General features: G+C 56.8%; 2 protein-coding genes across 2 annotated transcripts; both read right to left on the bottom strand.

Annotated features, from left to right (window-relative positions):
- Window positions 1–1,491: 1,491 nt before the first annotated feature.
- LOC149285656 (serine/threonine-protein kinase TAO2) lies at window positions 1,492–13,734 on the bottom strand. Its single transcript, XM_089494891.1, has 19 exons — window positions 13,603–13,734; window positions 13,436–13,507; window positions 13,166–13,267; window positions 11,924–11,969; window positions 11,705–11,801; window positions 9,741–9,854; window positions 9,512–9,603; window positions 9,218–9,311; window positions 9,056–9,137; window positions 8,802–8,969; window positions 8,464–8,670; window positions 8,147–8,275; window positions 7,813–8,049; window positions 7,437–7,565; window positions 7,004–7,207; window positions 6,667–6,906; window positions 2,942–3,154; window positions 2,510–2,692; window positions 1,492–2,022 (listed from the first exon to the last, which is right to left on the bottom strand). Exons 1-19 carry the CDS (start codon window positions 13,732–13,734, stop codon window positions 1,492–1,494), a joined length of 3,072 nt encoding a protein of 1,023 aa, XP_089351017.1.
- LOC149285657 (serine/threonine-protein kinase TAO2-like) lies at window positions 5,557–6,599 on the bottom strand. The gene is made up of 2 exons (XM_089494992.1): window positions 6,532–6,599; window positions 5,557–6,340 (listed from the first exon to the last, which is right to left on the bottom strand). The coding sequence occupies exons 1-2, from the start codon at window positions 6,597–6,599 to the stop codon at window positions 5,557–5,559; spliced, it is 852 nt and encodes a 283-aa protein (XP_089351118.1).
- Window positions 13,735–14,449: the final 715 nt, after the last annotated feature.

Genomic DNA, 14,449 nt, shown 5'->3' with positions numbered 1-14,449 from the left:
CATGAGGGGCATCCAAAGCCTTATATATACCCCCCCACACACACAGCCAGCGAACCCAGCATCACCCGCCCCCTGCACAAAACACCGGTTCTACTTTAACCCCTTCATGACTGCATGTCTTCCGCAGGAACTCATAAGGAGACGCCTGCCCAACATCGCTGCCCCGGTCCCAGATAAACCGAACCCGTCTTTCCCCGGGCCGCCCCATTAACCCTTTCCCTCTCTTTTTCTGCCAGTCGCTCCATTTTATTAAATAAAAAAATGGCATATATATATATATATTTTTTTAGCTCCTATCCGCATAAAGATACATTAAAAGATAAAATGCTACCACGGCGACCGGTGTATTAATTAAATGTAAATTTAATTTCGATACCAACTGCAGAGATGCAGTTTCCATGGAAACGCTGGTTGCTAGGCAACAAGAAGACGACACCATAGCATCTTCTGGGAGGGCTTTCATGATTTATGGCTGTCAGTACTGTGATTATGCATCCTTTAGGGCTTCGGGACCACCTAAGCTCAAGCACAAGGAACCCCTTCCTAAACACGACATTTTACCCCCACAACTCACAAAAGACGCCCCCCCCCCAAAAAAAACCTCACAAACATTAAGACCTTGTCTTTCTCTCCTTCCACACAGAGAAACCAGACTATAGATTGCAAGCTCCTGGGCCCAGGGCCCTCGTAACACACAAACAAGCAGTACGATTTCACTGTAAAATATTTTTTATGTATACACGAAGAACAACAACGTGTCTCCATTCCAGTTTAAACCTTTAATATCCAACATTGTTTGCGAACCGTAAAGTCCCAGGGGCCCACGGCCCCCGCTCCGCATTCCCCCTTCCAAAAAAAAAAAAATATCGGCCCTCAGCCCCTGGACGTCCCCTGTGGGGGTACTGAGTAGTTTTTTTGTTTTTTTTTCAATACATTCCTTAATAGTTTTTGTTTTTTTTTACATTTTTTTTTCTTATCTATTAAAAACAAAACAAAAAAGGTTTGTGCTCACGCGCCCGGCCGCTCACGCACGATACGCACACGGACTCACAAGCGCTCATCGGAAATCCCAGGGACAACATCGTTAAAATGATACAACGGCTCAACCAATAATATCCATCGTTTAACCGCAGCGGGTAACGGGACGCTGCGATTCGCTGCAGTGCTCCGGCTACCGCGGGGTTAAATATGGCGCCAACTCAAAAAAAAAATATGAACCAATATCGAGATAACCGGGACGAAACGACTATTTACAGGAATATCACCCAGCGCCAGCAGGAAGGACGGCCACCCTGGGCCGCCGCAGACCCTCCAGCACTCAAAGGGTCAAAGAGAAACGGGGAGAAAAAGGGGGGGGGGACTATGGAAACCCAAATTCCGATACACTGGTTATTAGAGGGTATATTAAACACCAGAGAGGGCAATAAAAACAGTGTTGTAACAGGTGGGAGTCCCATGGCGCGGCCCTCTGGCTGCCTAGGGGCCCCGCGCTCAGGAGTAAGATAGGTGGGAGCCGTTGGAGAGCTGGGAGGTGACACTCGTGCTGCGGCTCAGGCCAGCTTCGGCCGGGCCCCCCGACGCGCCTCTCCTCAGCGGCTGGGGGCTGTTGCGCAGGAGCAGCAGGCCGGCGCGGCCGCTAGAAGAGGAAGACGGGGAGGCGGAGGAGGAGGAAGAAGAGGAGGAGGAGGGCATAGCAGACGAGCCCGGCGGGTGAAGGCTCCAGGACGACGACGGTGGGGCCAGCAGGGTCGGCTGCCGCCAGAGCTGAGGGGCCCCTGTGTTTTGCACCCCGTGGCTCCAATGCGAGCCGCTGCGGGGGACGGGCCGGGAGGGCCAGCCGGGCGGAGGAGCGGGGTAGCCCTGGTTGAAGGCCTCCGCAGGGATCCCGCTGAGCGCCATGTTGCTGAATCCCAGGCGCATGCTTTCCGAGTCGAAGGCTTCGATTTCCCGCGCTTGGCGCTCCAGGAGGCTTCTGATCCGCTCGGAGCGCTCGCTCTGCAGGGAGAGCATCTCCTCTTCTATCTGCAGGGAGAGCAGGAGATGAGCGGCCGCCCGGTGACACCCCCGCGGCAACCCGGTGACACCCCCGCGGCAACCCGGTGACACCCCCGCGGCAACCCGGTGACACCCCCGCGGCAACCCGGTGACACCCCCGCGGCAACCCGGTGACACCCCCGCGGCAACCCGGTGACACCCCCGCGGCAACCCGGTGACACCCCCGCGGCAACCCGGTGACACCCCCGCGGCAACCCGGCACCTCTTCCCAGTTACAGGGACGCCACCCCATGCGCCTTAATGCAGAAACCCAACACATGCATTTGCCCCTTTAAACAATCAGTGAAAAGAATAGTTACCGCGAGTATTGCTAAGGGCAGTTGCTGCAGCGGGGCAGGGAGAATGCAGTCCTCAGTAGGGTTATTCAGTACTTTAACATGCATTCTTCTATGGGGGAGGGGGTGCCGGGGCAGTAAACTACCCCCCCTTACGGTACAGGTGCCCAGTAACGCACCCTTTGTTCCAGCAGCGCCCGGCGGATGGACACGCGCTGCTCCAGCTCCTTGATCTCCCGCTCGTGCTGCGCCTCCGTGTGGATCTTGATCTTGCTCTGATAAGCATTGAGAAGCTCCAGCTCTTTCTGCAGCTGGATCCGCAGATCCTGGTACTCGGCCTCCTGGGTCTCATCCAGACGCAGCTACAAGACATAGGAGAGAAGGCATGACCGGGGGGGGGGGCTTCCCTGCGGCCTACGGAGGGCCGGCAATATGGCTGCGTGGGCCGTGTCTACGGTGGGTTGGTGTGAGAGCAGGGGGTCCGGGGCTCAGGGCAGATTAAAGCTACGGCCGGATAGGGATGTATATGGGGTACACGGCGTGGATCGGGGTCACCGGGCGATACGCGGGGGTTCTGTTGTAACGGGTGGGAGAAGCGGCGGGTCACGTACGGCCTGCGTGGACAGCATCTCGTTGATGCTGTGGTCGTACTGCTCCGCCAGGATGGCCAGCTTGCGCGTCTGCTCGTCCTTCAGCCTCTTCAGGATGCTCTTGTGCTCGCTCTTCGGGGTGGTCTCCAGCAGGTGGTTGCGCAGGGCTTTGTACTGCCGCGTCTGGATCTTGCACGTGTCCTGGAACTGACGCTTTATTTGCAGCTCCTTCGACTGAGGGATGGGGAGGAAGAAAAGTGCGAGGGCAAGTGGGTAAAAGGGGGCAGCAGGAAAACAGGAGAGAAACAATGGGGGGGGTATGAAAAGAGAACAAGAGGGGGTCAAAGCTCTGCACAGAAACAAAAGCAAACTGAATACGAACGCGAGTATACGCGGAGTGTGAGTGTAACACCAACGCATGGGTACATACCTGCACGGGGACCACCAGCAATACCAGGCGCATGCCTGTATCTGCAATGCTCTGCACCTATATACTATACATGCGCCTGTACATACCGGGCACACAGCCGCATAACCCCCCCCCTCCAAATTGCACCGGATGGCAGGTTATTAACCCTTTAACCCCTCACCATTAACCGTTTCCATGCTCACAAGAGACCCGCCTTCCGCGAGGAGAAACACAGAAAAGGGTTTAAAATAAAGATCTTTTTGAGTTTTAGACCAAATGATAAAATGTGATTAAATAAATGAGACACCCAGATGAGTTGAAAATCCAGCAACACATTTATTACAAAAAAAAAACAAAAAAAACAAAACAAAACACACAGAGGAACATAAAGACTTCACAATTTGGAAAATTAAAAAAAACGGACAGAAATATATATATTTAGGAAATGTTAAATAAATAGATTTAACACCGTGGCTGCCTAACATTTGGAGTACTGGCAGCGGAAGGGTTAACTATCGATAAATATATATTTTTTTTATGTTGATAAAGTACAGAAATGTTAGCAGGATTCCATTTTAGAATTGTTCTTTTTTACATGTGGAGGAAGGGAGGAAAATAAATACAAAAAAAAAAAGACAACTCTTAAGGGGTTAAATAAAGCGAGAAACCACAAAAAAAGGTGTTTTGTTTTGTTTTTTGTTTTTGTCCTGAGTGCAGAATTTTAGGAAAGGCTGGTCTCTGGCACAGAAAGGGTTAATGAGCTCTCTTGTTAGCAAGACCCACCACAGCCACGAACAGCAGGGAGCCACGTCTAAGGAAAGGCGGCTCGGGTGCCAAGTTGCAGCGATCCTGCCCTCCGCCCCTCCTCGTGTGTATTGTATACATACACGTTACATACGTGACCTAGAACGTAAGCGGCGCGGTTCTTACTCTGCGGCATCGGCCCCTTTAAACACGTCAACAGCTGCAAAACACAAAATGACCACACGGTGTCTCTGCAGAGAGAAAGGCGTTATGACAGAGCAGCCACCGGGTGGCGCCATTTACACCGACCCGGCGCTAAATCACAGATTAGCCACATGCAGCCCCGACGCACGAGCGCGGCACAGGAGCCCAATCCAAAAGACCAACCACAGAACCCTAACCGGGAGAGAGACCGTCAGCAGAGACAGAACCTTAACCGGGAGAGAGACCGTCAGCAGAGACAGAACCCTAACCGGGAGAGAGACCGTCAGCAGAGACAGAACCCTAACCGGGAGAGAGACCGTCAGCAGAGACAGAACCCTAACCGGGAGAGAGACCGTCAGCAGAGACAGAACCCTAACCGGGAGAGAGACCGTCAGCAGAGACAGAACCCTAACCGGGAGAGAGACCGTCAGCAGAGACAGAACCCTAACCGGGAGAGAGACCGTCAGCAGAGACAGAACCCTAACCGGGAGAGAGAGAGAGAGCCAGCAGAAGAGACAGAACCCTAACAGAGAGAGAGAGCCAGCAGAGACAGAACCCTAACCGGGAGAGCGCCAGCAGAGACAGAACCCTAACCGGGAGAGCGCCAGCAGAGACAGAACCCTAACCGGGAGAGAGAGAGCGCCAGCAGAAAAGACAGAACCCTAACCGGGAGAGAGAGAGAGCGCCAGCAGACGAAAGAGAGAGAACCCTAACAGCACACCACCTCCAGGAGAAGAGAGAACCATAACCAGATTAGCGAACTGACAGCCCAAGCCAGCGGAAGAGACAGCTCTAATCACACCATCGAGAAGAGAGCGCCGGCAGGATTCAGAACCGCAAACCCAACACCTGAAAAGAACCTGACGGCACGAGGCTGCCTGCAGAGACAGGGCCCGACGGGACACAGAACCCGAGAGCACCAGCAGAAGAGACAGAACCTAACAGATCACCCAGTGGAAGAGACAGGATCCTGAGTTAGACCGCCAGCGAACAGAGCGCTCATACAGCAAACCCGCATGCTATACGGAGTCCCGGCGTCACACAGCGAGGGCTGACGCGGACCACCAGAAGCCCCTGATTTTAGATATAGGGAGGGGATACGTTAACCCCTTCACTGCCTTTGAGACCAGCACAAACCACAAATAAAAACAACAAAAAACAAAACAGGAAAATGAACCCCTTTACATGCGGCCCCAGAACTGCCCCAACACTTTCTACTCCCCCCGCGTCGGGGTAATAAGGCACTGTATGGTGGGAGGGGAACGCGCTCTGACCCACTTCACCGCCACGGCACGGGTGGGTTGGATCTCCTGGCCGTGCTGTGTCTGGCTGTGGCCCTGCTGGGGGCGCTGGGCTGGGCCCTGCGCTCTAAAGCCTCCCTCATGCGCTGCTCTCTGGTCATCAGCCTGGGGATCCGGCTCGGCTTCTCTGCCCTCAGCAGCTTCAGTCTCTCTAAGTAAATCAGAGCCACGGGGGGCAGCACCCCACAGAGTCTCCGGACCCCCCGCGTCAGGGCGCCATTTAACCTTCTGGCCAGCCGGGAAGGTGCTTTAACTAGCCTGCTCCCCCACCATGCGCGGCCCCCGCCGCCAGCCTGGGAATTCCTAGCAAGCACCGGAATGCGGCTGCGAAAGCCACCTTTGTACGTTTTGGGGAAAAGGTAGAAGAGGCCGCCCTCGCCCGCTGCCCCGCAACGCTGCAGGACCCTGAACAGCGGCCGGGGCAAACCCAAGAGGGCCCGGAGCCACAGCTTGCGGGCTCGCTTGGGCCAAGCCTTAAGCCACTGGCCTGCTGGCCTTCCCAGAGAGCCGGCTAACAGGAAGAGCGAGAGGAAGATGCCTGGGGAGGTGAACACTCCCACCGCGATGGCCAGGACCGGCACATAGTATAACCTCAGCCGGTAGCTCAGGGCTAACGCGGCCGCTGCCCCCCAGCTCTGTGCCAGCAGAACGAAGGAGGCAGAGCTGAATGCCAACACCCAGCGCAGCAGTATGTAGCCACACAACAGGCTGGCCCCTAGGGTCTCCAGAGCCACCAGAGCAGAGTCCAAGAGAGGCCCCGGCCTCCACAGGGTGAGCAAGGCCACCAGCAGCGGCAGCAGAGACCAAGGGCAGGAAGGGCGGGCGGCCGCCAGCAGCGTGAGCGCAGCACAAAGCCCATGGCTAGCTAGGGAAGAGGGCAGCGGCGCGGCTGGTGGCCGCGGAGGGGTATCCGGCTCTGCTGCCCACTCCGAACTCAACTCAAAGTAGGGCACGTCGGCGTCTGGGCAGCCGTCAGCGTCTGTGCGCTCCGAGGGGGCCAAGTCTGCCGGCTCCTCCTCATCCTCAGAGCTGCACAGGCTGAAGCTGTCTCCCTGTCCCCCCTCATCCTCCTCCTCCCCAGGCCTTACTTTGAGGCTCTTGGGCTGCTGCCGGACCTCGGCGGCGTGCTTCTGACGCAGCTCCTGTTCCCGGCGCTTGTTGTATTCCAGCTGGTTGCCGAGCTCTGTCTGGTGCTGCATGCGAATGAGCTCGCTGCGCGTGTGCTGAAGCAGCTGCAGGTGGCGGAACTCCAGCTCCTGGGTGCATTCGTGCTGCCGCAGCAGCATGGCGCACTCCAAGTCTCTCTGAGTCTGCTTCTTATTCAGCTCCTAGGAGACGGGAACAGAGACAGACGGGAAGAGATCAGACACCAAACCCCCGGAAACGGAGTAACGGCTCCCGCGACGGCCCGGCTCCCACCCTCACCTCCCGCAGAAGATCTTGGTCCAGGTTGTGCCGCGCCAGCAGCATCTTGCGCTTGTACTGGCGGCACTGCAGCTCAAAGTACTGGCGCTGGCGGCGCAGCAGGTTCGCTTCCTCCTCCGCCTGGTAATGCTGCATGCTCTCCTTCTGCCGCAGCAGCCACTCCTGCTTCTCCCTTTTCGGGGTGCTCTGGTTCTCCTGCAGCTCCTGGGCACATTGGGGATAACGCAAGGTTAGCGTCCCTTGAACCATGGGGATCAGGATTATACTGGTGGTCCCGGACCCCCTGACCCAGGCGTGTGCACCCCCATGTTTCTCTACAATCCACAGATAAAGTGTCGGGAACATGCAGAAGCTAAACGGGCTGGGCAGACATGCAACCAAAACCCCCCTCTCCCCGGCGCAGACACGGCCTGCCCATTAAGCAGATAATGACCTCTTTGAGCTGCTCCTTCCGTATTTTGTACTGACGCTTTTGGCTCTCCAGGAGGTTGGTGAGCTCCTTCTTCTGCTGGCCCAGGATATGCTGCTGGAACTTCTTCTCCTCCGTCATCGCCGATTTTGCCTGAGTGGAGGTAAGGGGTCATCAGAAGACCAGCGAAGACGTATCCCCCCTCCCCCCAATCCCAAATTACCCGGATCTCCTACCCAAAGCAGCCATTCTTTGGGAAAAGCTCTGGGCGGACGGCTACGGGGCATTACCGACATCCGCCGTCAGCCAGCTACACACCGAAACTACTACTACGGTCGCTCCAAATGCCCCAACACAGCCTAACCCCTAAGGGCCATCCCCACCCGTCGGGGCTTCGTACCTCCTTCTCAAATATGACCTGGTGTTTCTTGGAGAGCTTTTCTGTCTCGGCGGAGAAGTTGCTCCGATGCGCCTCCAGCTCTTTGTCGAGACGTTGCTGGTGCTCGTCGAGCTCGGCTTTCAGCTTGTTTTCGAGAGCCATCAGCTGCTTCTGGTGCTGCCGACGCATGCGCTTATACCCCGACATCTGCTCCCGCAGGGCCGAGTCCTGCTCATGCTCCTGGATCTGACGTGTCACCTGCGGTAAAAAACGCACGGCAGGCCGGTTATAGGACGATGGCACACGGCGGGCGACGGGCTTACTGGTTCTGCGGAGCAGCAGGGCCGGTACTCACCAGGGAAGCGGTGCGGATGGTGGCAAAGTGGTCTCTGTTGCGGCAGTAAGCTCTTCTGCGGGCTGCGGACGACGACTGCTGAGCCTCCATCTCCGGCTGGTACGGGTCATCGTATATATTGTCGTGCGCCTGGCGAGAAAACAGATGAGTGAAGATCAAATTTAGCGATCGTCAAATCAAGCGGAAACACGTTCCTGCGCCAAGCCGTCGGGTACACGAGAACCACACTCCCGGGTACATGCAAGGCATGTTTGCTTTACATTACACACGGGTATTAGCGTGCCCCTCCCCAAACGGTAACGCGCTAAGGGACCTACCGGCAGGCGGTGGATGACGGAGCTGTTGGACGTCACCGTGTGCTCTCCCTCCTGCATCATAGCCATCTCTCCGCTGTCGTCGGACGCGTCGGCCAGGCTGTTGACGGAGCTGCTCTGGCTGCTGGCGCTGATCGACATGCTGGGCACGGACTGGCTGCTCTCCATGCTGGTGATGGTCCCCGTGCAGTGCAGGAACTGCTCCGACTCCTGGAGAGAAGATCTGCTCAGCCCTCCATCACAATTCCCCCATCTAGCGTCCTCACTCCGCTTACACCACGAGACCACCCTGCCTTCCCTAGACCACCATAAAAACCTCCTGCCCCAGCTCTGACTCCTACCTCCTCCTCCTCGGTGGTCTCGGTGTTGGGCCCGTTCTGCGTGTCCTGGAAGAGGATCTTCTTCATCTTGCGGTACTGGAGGTTGTCGAGTTCTCGCACGGCGTCCTTTGTGCGCTGGATCAGCTCCATGATTACAGTTTGAGGACGCTCCCTCTGCAGGAACCGGTGCTGCAGAAACCCATGAAACGCGGGTCAGGATAAAAGGGGCCGCGAGAGACCCGTCACACGGCGAAACGCGTCGGAGCGAGGCTCACCTTCAGCAGGATGTCTGAGCTGGGCCTGTCCTGCGGGATCTTCTGCAGGCAGGAGTCCACAAAGTTTCGGAAATACTCGGACCTGGCGGGGAGACAGAGGGGTATGAAGCATCCGTAACACGTCCACGAGCCCCCAAACCAGTACGTCGGACCGGTACTCACCAGTGATTGGACTGCAGGACCGGAGACTCGTTCTGAGCGATGTGATATAAGGCACTCATTGCATTCATGTTGAAGAGAGGGGGCTTCCTCTCAGCTGGGTGGGGAATAAAAAAACAAAAACAACTTATCGGCACGGAATACAAGGCCGGTTACTGAGGGTGGAAACGGGGGGGCCCTGCCTGCGAGCGGAGACGAGGCCGGGGGCCAAAGGGAGGCCCCCCATACAGCCAGCCGCGGGAGATGGGCCAGTGTGTGAAACAGAAGGAAAGAGGTTGCCGGAGGGTCCGCACTCACCCAGCTCGATACTGGTGATCCCGAGAGACCACACGTCAACTTTACCATCGTACTGCCCCTCGTCCATGGCAAGAATCACCTCCGGGGCCATCCTAGGAGCAGGAGACACGGGCAATAAGCACAACATCTGTACCCATCTAACACAGCAACGGGGCAAACGAAACCTCAGACACGAGGCTAGGGTAACGCTGCCGTCACTTTAAGGCCCCCAGGCCGCTCGCGCTCTCACCAGTACGGAGTTCCCACGAAGGAGTTGGCGGGAGCGACTATCGAGGCCGAGCCAAAGTCTCCCAACTTCACCAAGCCTGGCTCTGTGAGAAGGATATTGCCGGCCTTCACATCTCTGAGGGGGGAGAGAGAGTGAGAGAGAGAGTGTAGGTGAGAGGAGAGAGAGAGAGAGAGTGTAGGTGAGAGGAGAGAGAGAGTGTAGGTGAGAGGAGAGAGAGAGAGAGAGTGTAGGTGAGAGGAGAGAGAGAGTGTAGGTGAGAGGAGAGAGAGAGAGAGAGAGAGAGAGAGAGTGTAGGTGAGAGAAGAGAGAGAGTGTAGGTGAGAGGAGAGAGAAGAGAGAGAGTGTAGGTGAGAGGAGAGAGAGAGAGAGAGTGTAGGTGAGAGGAGAGAGAGAGAGTGTAGGTGAGAGGAGAGAGAGAGAGAGAGTGTAGGTGAGAGGAGAGAGAGAGTGTAGGTGAGAGGAGAGAGAGAGAGTGTAGGTGAGAGGAGAGAGAGAGAGAGTGTAGGTGAGAGGAGAGAGAGAGAGAGAGAGAGTGTAGGTGAGAGGAGAGAGAGAGAGAGAGAGAGAGTGTAGGTGAGAGGAGAGAGAGAGAGTGTAGGTGAGAGGAGAGAGAGAGAGAGAGAGAGAGAGAGTGTAGGTGAGAGGAGAGAGAGAGTGTAGGTGAGAGGAGAGAGAGAGAGAGAGTGTAGGTGAGAGGAGAGAGAGAGAGAGAGTGTAGGTGAGAGGAGAGAGAGAGAGAGAGTGTAGGTGAGAGGAGAGAGAGAGAGAGAGTGTAGGTGAGAGGAGAGAGAGAGAGTGTAGGTGAGAGGAGAGAGAGAGAGTGTAGGTGAGAGGAGAGAGAGAGAGAGAGTGTAGGTGAGAGGAGAGAGAGAGAGAGAGTGTAGGTGAGAGGAGAGAGAGAGAGAGTGTAGGTGAGAGGAGAGAGAGAGAGAGAGAGTGTAGGTGAGAGGAGAGAGAGAGAGAGAGAGTGTAGGTGAGAGGAGAGAGAGAGAGAGAGAGAGAGAGAGTGTAGGTGAGAGGAGAGAGAGAGAGAGAGAGAGTGTAGGTGAGAGGAGAGAGAGAGAGTGTAGGTGAGAGGAGAGAGAGAGAGTGTAGGTGAGAGGAGAGAGAGAGAGAGAGAGAGAGAGAGAGAGTGTAGGTGAGAGGAGAGAGAGAGAGAGAGTGTAGGTGAGAGGAGAGAGAGAGAGAGAGTGTAGGTGAGAGGAGAGAGAGAGAGAGAGTGTAGGTGAGAGGAGAGAGAGAGAGAGAGTGTAGGTGAGAGGAGAGAGAGAGAGAGAGTGTAGGTGAGAGGAGAGAGAGAGAGAGAGTGTAGGTGAGAGGAGAGAGAGAGAGAGAGTGTAGGTGAGAGGAGAGAGAGAGAGAGAGAGTGTAGGTGAGAGGAGAGAGAGAGAGAGAGAGTGTAGGTGAGAGGAGAGAGAGAGAGTGTAGGTGAGAGGAGAGAGAGAGAGAGAGAGTGTAGGTGAGAGGAGAGAGAGAGAGAGAGAGAGAGAGTGTAGGTGAGAGGAGAGAGAGAGAGAGAGAGAGTGTAGGTGAGAGGAGAGAGAGAGAGAGAGTGTAGGTGAGAGGAGAGAGAGAGAGAGAGAGTGTAGGTGAGAGGAGAGAGAGAGAGCGTAGGTGAGAGGAGAGAGAGAGAGAGTGTAGGTGAGAGGAGAGAGAGTGTAGGTGAGAGGAGAGAGAGAGAGAGAGTGTAGGTGAGAGGAGAGAGAGAGAGAGTGTAGGTGAGAGGAGAGAGAGTAGGTGAGAGGAGAGAGAGAGAGTAGGTGAGAGGAGAGAGAGAGAGTGTAGGTGAGAGGAGAGAGAGAGTGTAGGTGAGAGGAGAGAGAGAGTGTAGGTGAGAGGAGAGAGAGAGTGTAGGTGAGAGGAGAGAGAGAGTGTAGGTGAGAGGAGAGAGAGAGAGTGTAGGTGAGAGGAGACAGAGAGAGATAAGACGGATGAATAAAGTGATGAAGGGGCAGGACTCTTACCGGTGGATCATGTTGTGTGTGTGGAGGTAGGCCAGGCCTTGCAGTGCACCATGGGTAATAGCAGCAATCTCCACCTCCTGCAGGGGTTTCTTGTGCACTGAGGAGAGGAAACATCTTTTAACCCTTTACTGCGAGCAGCAGGGCAATTCACCTTTTGATTGGGGCGATTGGGTTATGGAAGTATGGCTGGGGGGGGGGGTATGGGGGGGTAAAACTCACCCTCCAGGAGGTCGGAGGCAGATCCCAGGCAATACTCCATCACCAGCTGAGGGCGTCCGGAGGATCCAGCAGGGAGAGGAGACAAGAGAAAGGATCAGCCGGGACGGTCAGCTGCCCCTCTGACACATTGCTGCCCTCCCCGGGGTAGAAGTGAGTAGCTGACGGCAGCGCCATGAAGAAGAGGGGGCGGTAAGCAGCGACGGGGCAGCCTGCAGGGGACTATTGTGTGCTCCACTCCAACCTCCCACGCAGACGCGCACGCACACACCAGCGGCTATGAATGCATAACACGCGTCTACATATAACACGCGGCTACCAGGAGCCAGCTGCAAGGATATCTCCCGCTACGTATGGACCTACAGCTCCCAGAAACCTCAGCCAGCCGACAGCCGCATACTCCTGGCAGAGACAAGCTTAACGCCAGTTTTCCTATTGTACAGGACCGGGGAGAAAAAATAAAACTCACAAATCCTAACGTTTAACCAGCAAAGCTTGGAAACAGTCCCTCTGCAACAGGGAAGATGTCACCGTAGAAACCCCCCCCCGCAGGGTAACATGCGCAGCGGTGTGCACTCGCGCAGGCAGTGTACTCACCCAGGCGGTGCGCTCGCGCAGGCAGTGTACTCACCCAGGCGGTGCACCCGCGCAGGCAGTGTACTCACCCAGGCGGTATGCTCGCGCAGGCAGTGTACTCACCCAGGCGGTGCGCTCGCGCGCAGGCAGTGTACTCACCCAGGCGGTGCGCTCGCGCAGGCAGTGTACTCACCCAGGCGGTGCGCTCGCGCAGGCAGTGTACTCACCCAGGCGGTGCGCTCGCGCAGGCAGTGTACTCACCCAGGCGGTGCGCTCGCGCAGGCAGTGTACTCACCCAGGCGGTGCGCTCGCGCAGGCAGTGTACTCACCCAGGCGGTGCGCTCGCGCAGGCAGTGTACTCACCCAGGCGGTGCGCTCGCGCAGGCAGTGTACTCACCCAGGCGGTGCGCTCGCGCAGGCAGTGTACTCACCCAGGCGGTGCGCTCGCTCAGGCAGTGTACTCACCCAGGCGGTGCGCTCGCTCAGGCAGTGTACTCACCCAGGCGGTGCGCTCGCGCAGGCAGTGTACTCACCCAGGCGGTGCGCTCGCGCAGGCAGTGTACTCACCCAGGCGGTGCGCTCGCGCAGGCAGTGTACTCACCCAGGCGGTGCGCTCGCGCAGGCAGTGTACTCACCCAGGCGGTGCGCTCGCGCAGGCAGTGTACTCACCCAGGCGGTGTGCTCGCGCAGGTAGCATCCTTTGTACTCTATGGTGTTCGGGTGCCGGAGCTTCTGCAGGAACTTCACCTCCTTTATGATATCCTGCCATTTCTGGGGGCAGAAGAGTCAGAGTGAGAAGACGACCCCCCCAGCGGAGAGAAAAGAAACCCCTATATACCCCGCTGGAGGCGGTACATGTAAGAGCAGGGGGCGACACGCCCCGCACTACACGCATCCTCAGCATGTTCCCCCAGACGTGTTACCGGAAGGGGGGCTCACCTCGTTGGATTGTTTGCCGCTGTACGACATCTTCTTAATGGCAACAACTTCATTGTTACGGATATCCCGGGCCTGGGGAGGAAGAAAAGTATGAGTGAGTTGGGGGGAGTGGGAAGCACGGGGGGGGGGCGCTGTAGGGGCAATTAGCGCCAGCAGTTATCACTCACGAAGTAGACCGCCCCGAAGCTGCCGTGGCCGATCTCTCGCAGGTCAGCAAACAGCTTCTCGGGGTCATCCTTGAAGAATAATTCTGCCACCTCCGGGTCCTTCAGGCTGCCGGCCCGTGCGTTGGACGGCATGACGAGGGCCACGGGGAGGCTTCCACGGGACAGCGCCACCTCTCCCCACTGAGGAGGGACCCGTCAAGCCTGAAACAAAGAAGAGATATATTTGGTAAAATAAAAAAATATATGAAAAGGGGAAGAAAAAAAATAGCAAGACCACAGAGAGGAGAGGGGGGGGGGGAGCGGACCACGTCGAGGATAGAAGGGAAAGGGGGGTGGAGAGAGCAGACCACGTCGAGGATAGAAGGGAAAGGGGGGGGAGCAGACCACGTCGAGGATAGAAGGGAAAGGGGGGTGGAGAGCAGACCACGCCAAGGATAGAAGGGAAAGGGGGGGGGGAGAGCAGACCACGCCAAGGATAGAAGGGAAAGGGGGGGAGAAAGCAGACCACGCCGGGGATAGAAGGGAAAGGGGGGGAGAGAGCAGACCACGCCAAGGATAGATGGGAAAGGGGGGGAGACAGCAGACCACGCCAAGGATAGAAGGGAAAGGGGGGGAGACAGCAGACCACGCCAAGGATAGAAGGGAAAGGGGGGGGGAGCAGACCACGCCAAGGATAGAAGGGAAAGGGGGGAAGAGAGCAGACCACGCCAAGGATAGAAGGGAAAGGGGGGAAGAGAGCAGACCATGCCAAGGATAGAAGGGAAAGGGGGGGGGAGAGAGCAGACCACGCCAAGGATAGAAGGGAAAGGGGGGGGGGGAAGCAGACCACGCCGAGGATAGAAGGGAA

The sequence above is a fragment of the Sceloporus occidentalis genome, unplaced genomic scaffold (genome assembly GCF_023333645.1).
Source record: "Sceloporus occidentalis isolate IW3139 unplaced genomic scaffold, rSceOcc1.0.p SCAF_76, whole genome shotgun sequence".
Lineage (NCBI taxonomy): Eukaryota > Metazoa > Chordata > Lepidosauria > Squamata > Phrynosomatidae > Sceloporus > Sceloporus occidentalis.
The sequence above is the reverse complement of the archived record's forward strand: the minus strand, read 5'-3'. Positions and strand labels throughout refer to the sequence as shown.

What these genes read in the sequence shown, in the direction of transcription:
- LOC149285657 (XM_089494992.1), bottom strand. Translation starts at nt 6,599, where the DNA reads ATGAGGAGGAGCCGGCAGACTTGGCCCCCTCGGAGCGCACAGACGCTG. An exon ending in ACGGCTGCCCAGACGCCGAC is followed by an intron (nt 6,341 to 6,531) that starts GTGCCCTACTTT and finishes CACCCTGTGGAG; the next exon opens with GCCGGGGCCTCTCTTGGACT.
- LOC149285656 (XM_089494891.1), bottom strand. Translation starts at nt 13,734, where the DNA reads ATGCCGTCCAACGCACGGGCCGGCAGCCTGAAGGACCCGGAGGTGGCA. An exon ending in GTCCTGCAGTCCAATCACTG is followed by an intron (nt 9,138 to 9,217) that starts GTGAGTACCGGT and finishes TCTCCCCGCCAG; the next exon opens with GTCCGAGTATTTCCGAAACT. An exon ending in AGCAGCCCAAGAGCCTCAAA is followed by an intron (nt 3,155 to 6,666) that starts GTAAGGCCTGGG and finishes CCCATCCCTCAG; the next exon opens with TCGAAGGAGCTGCAAATAAA.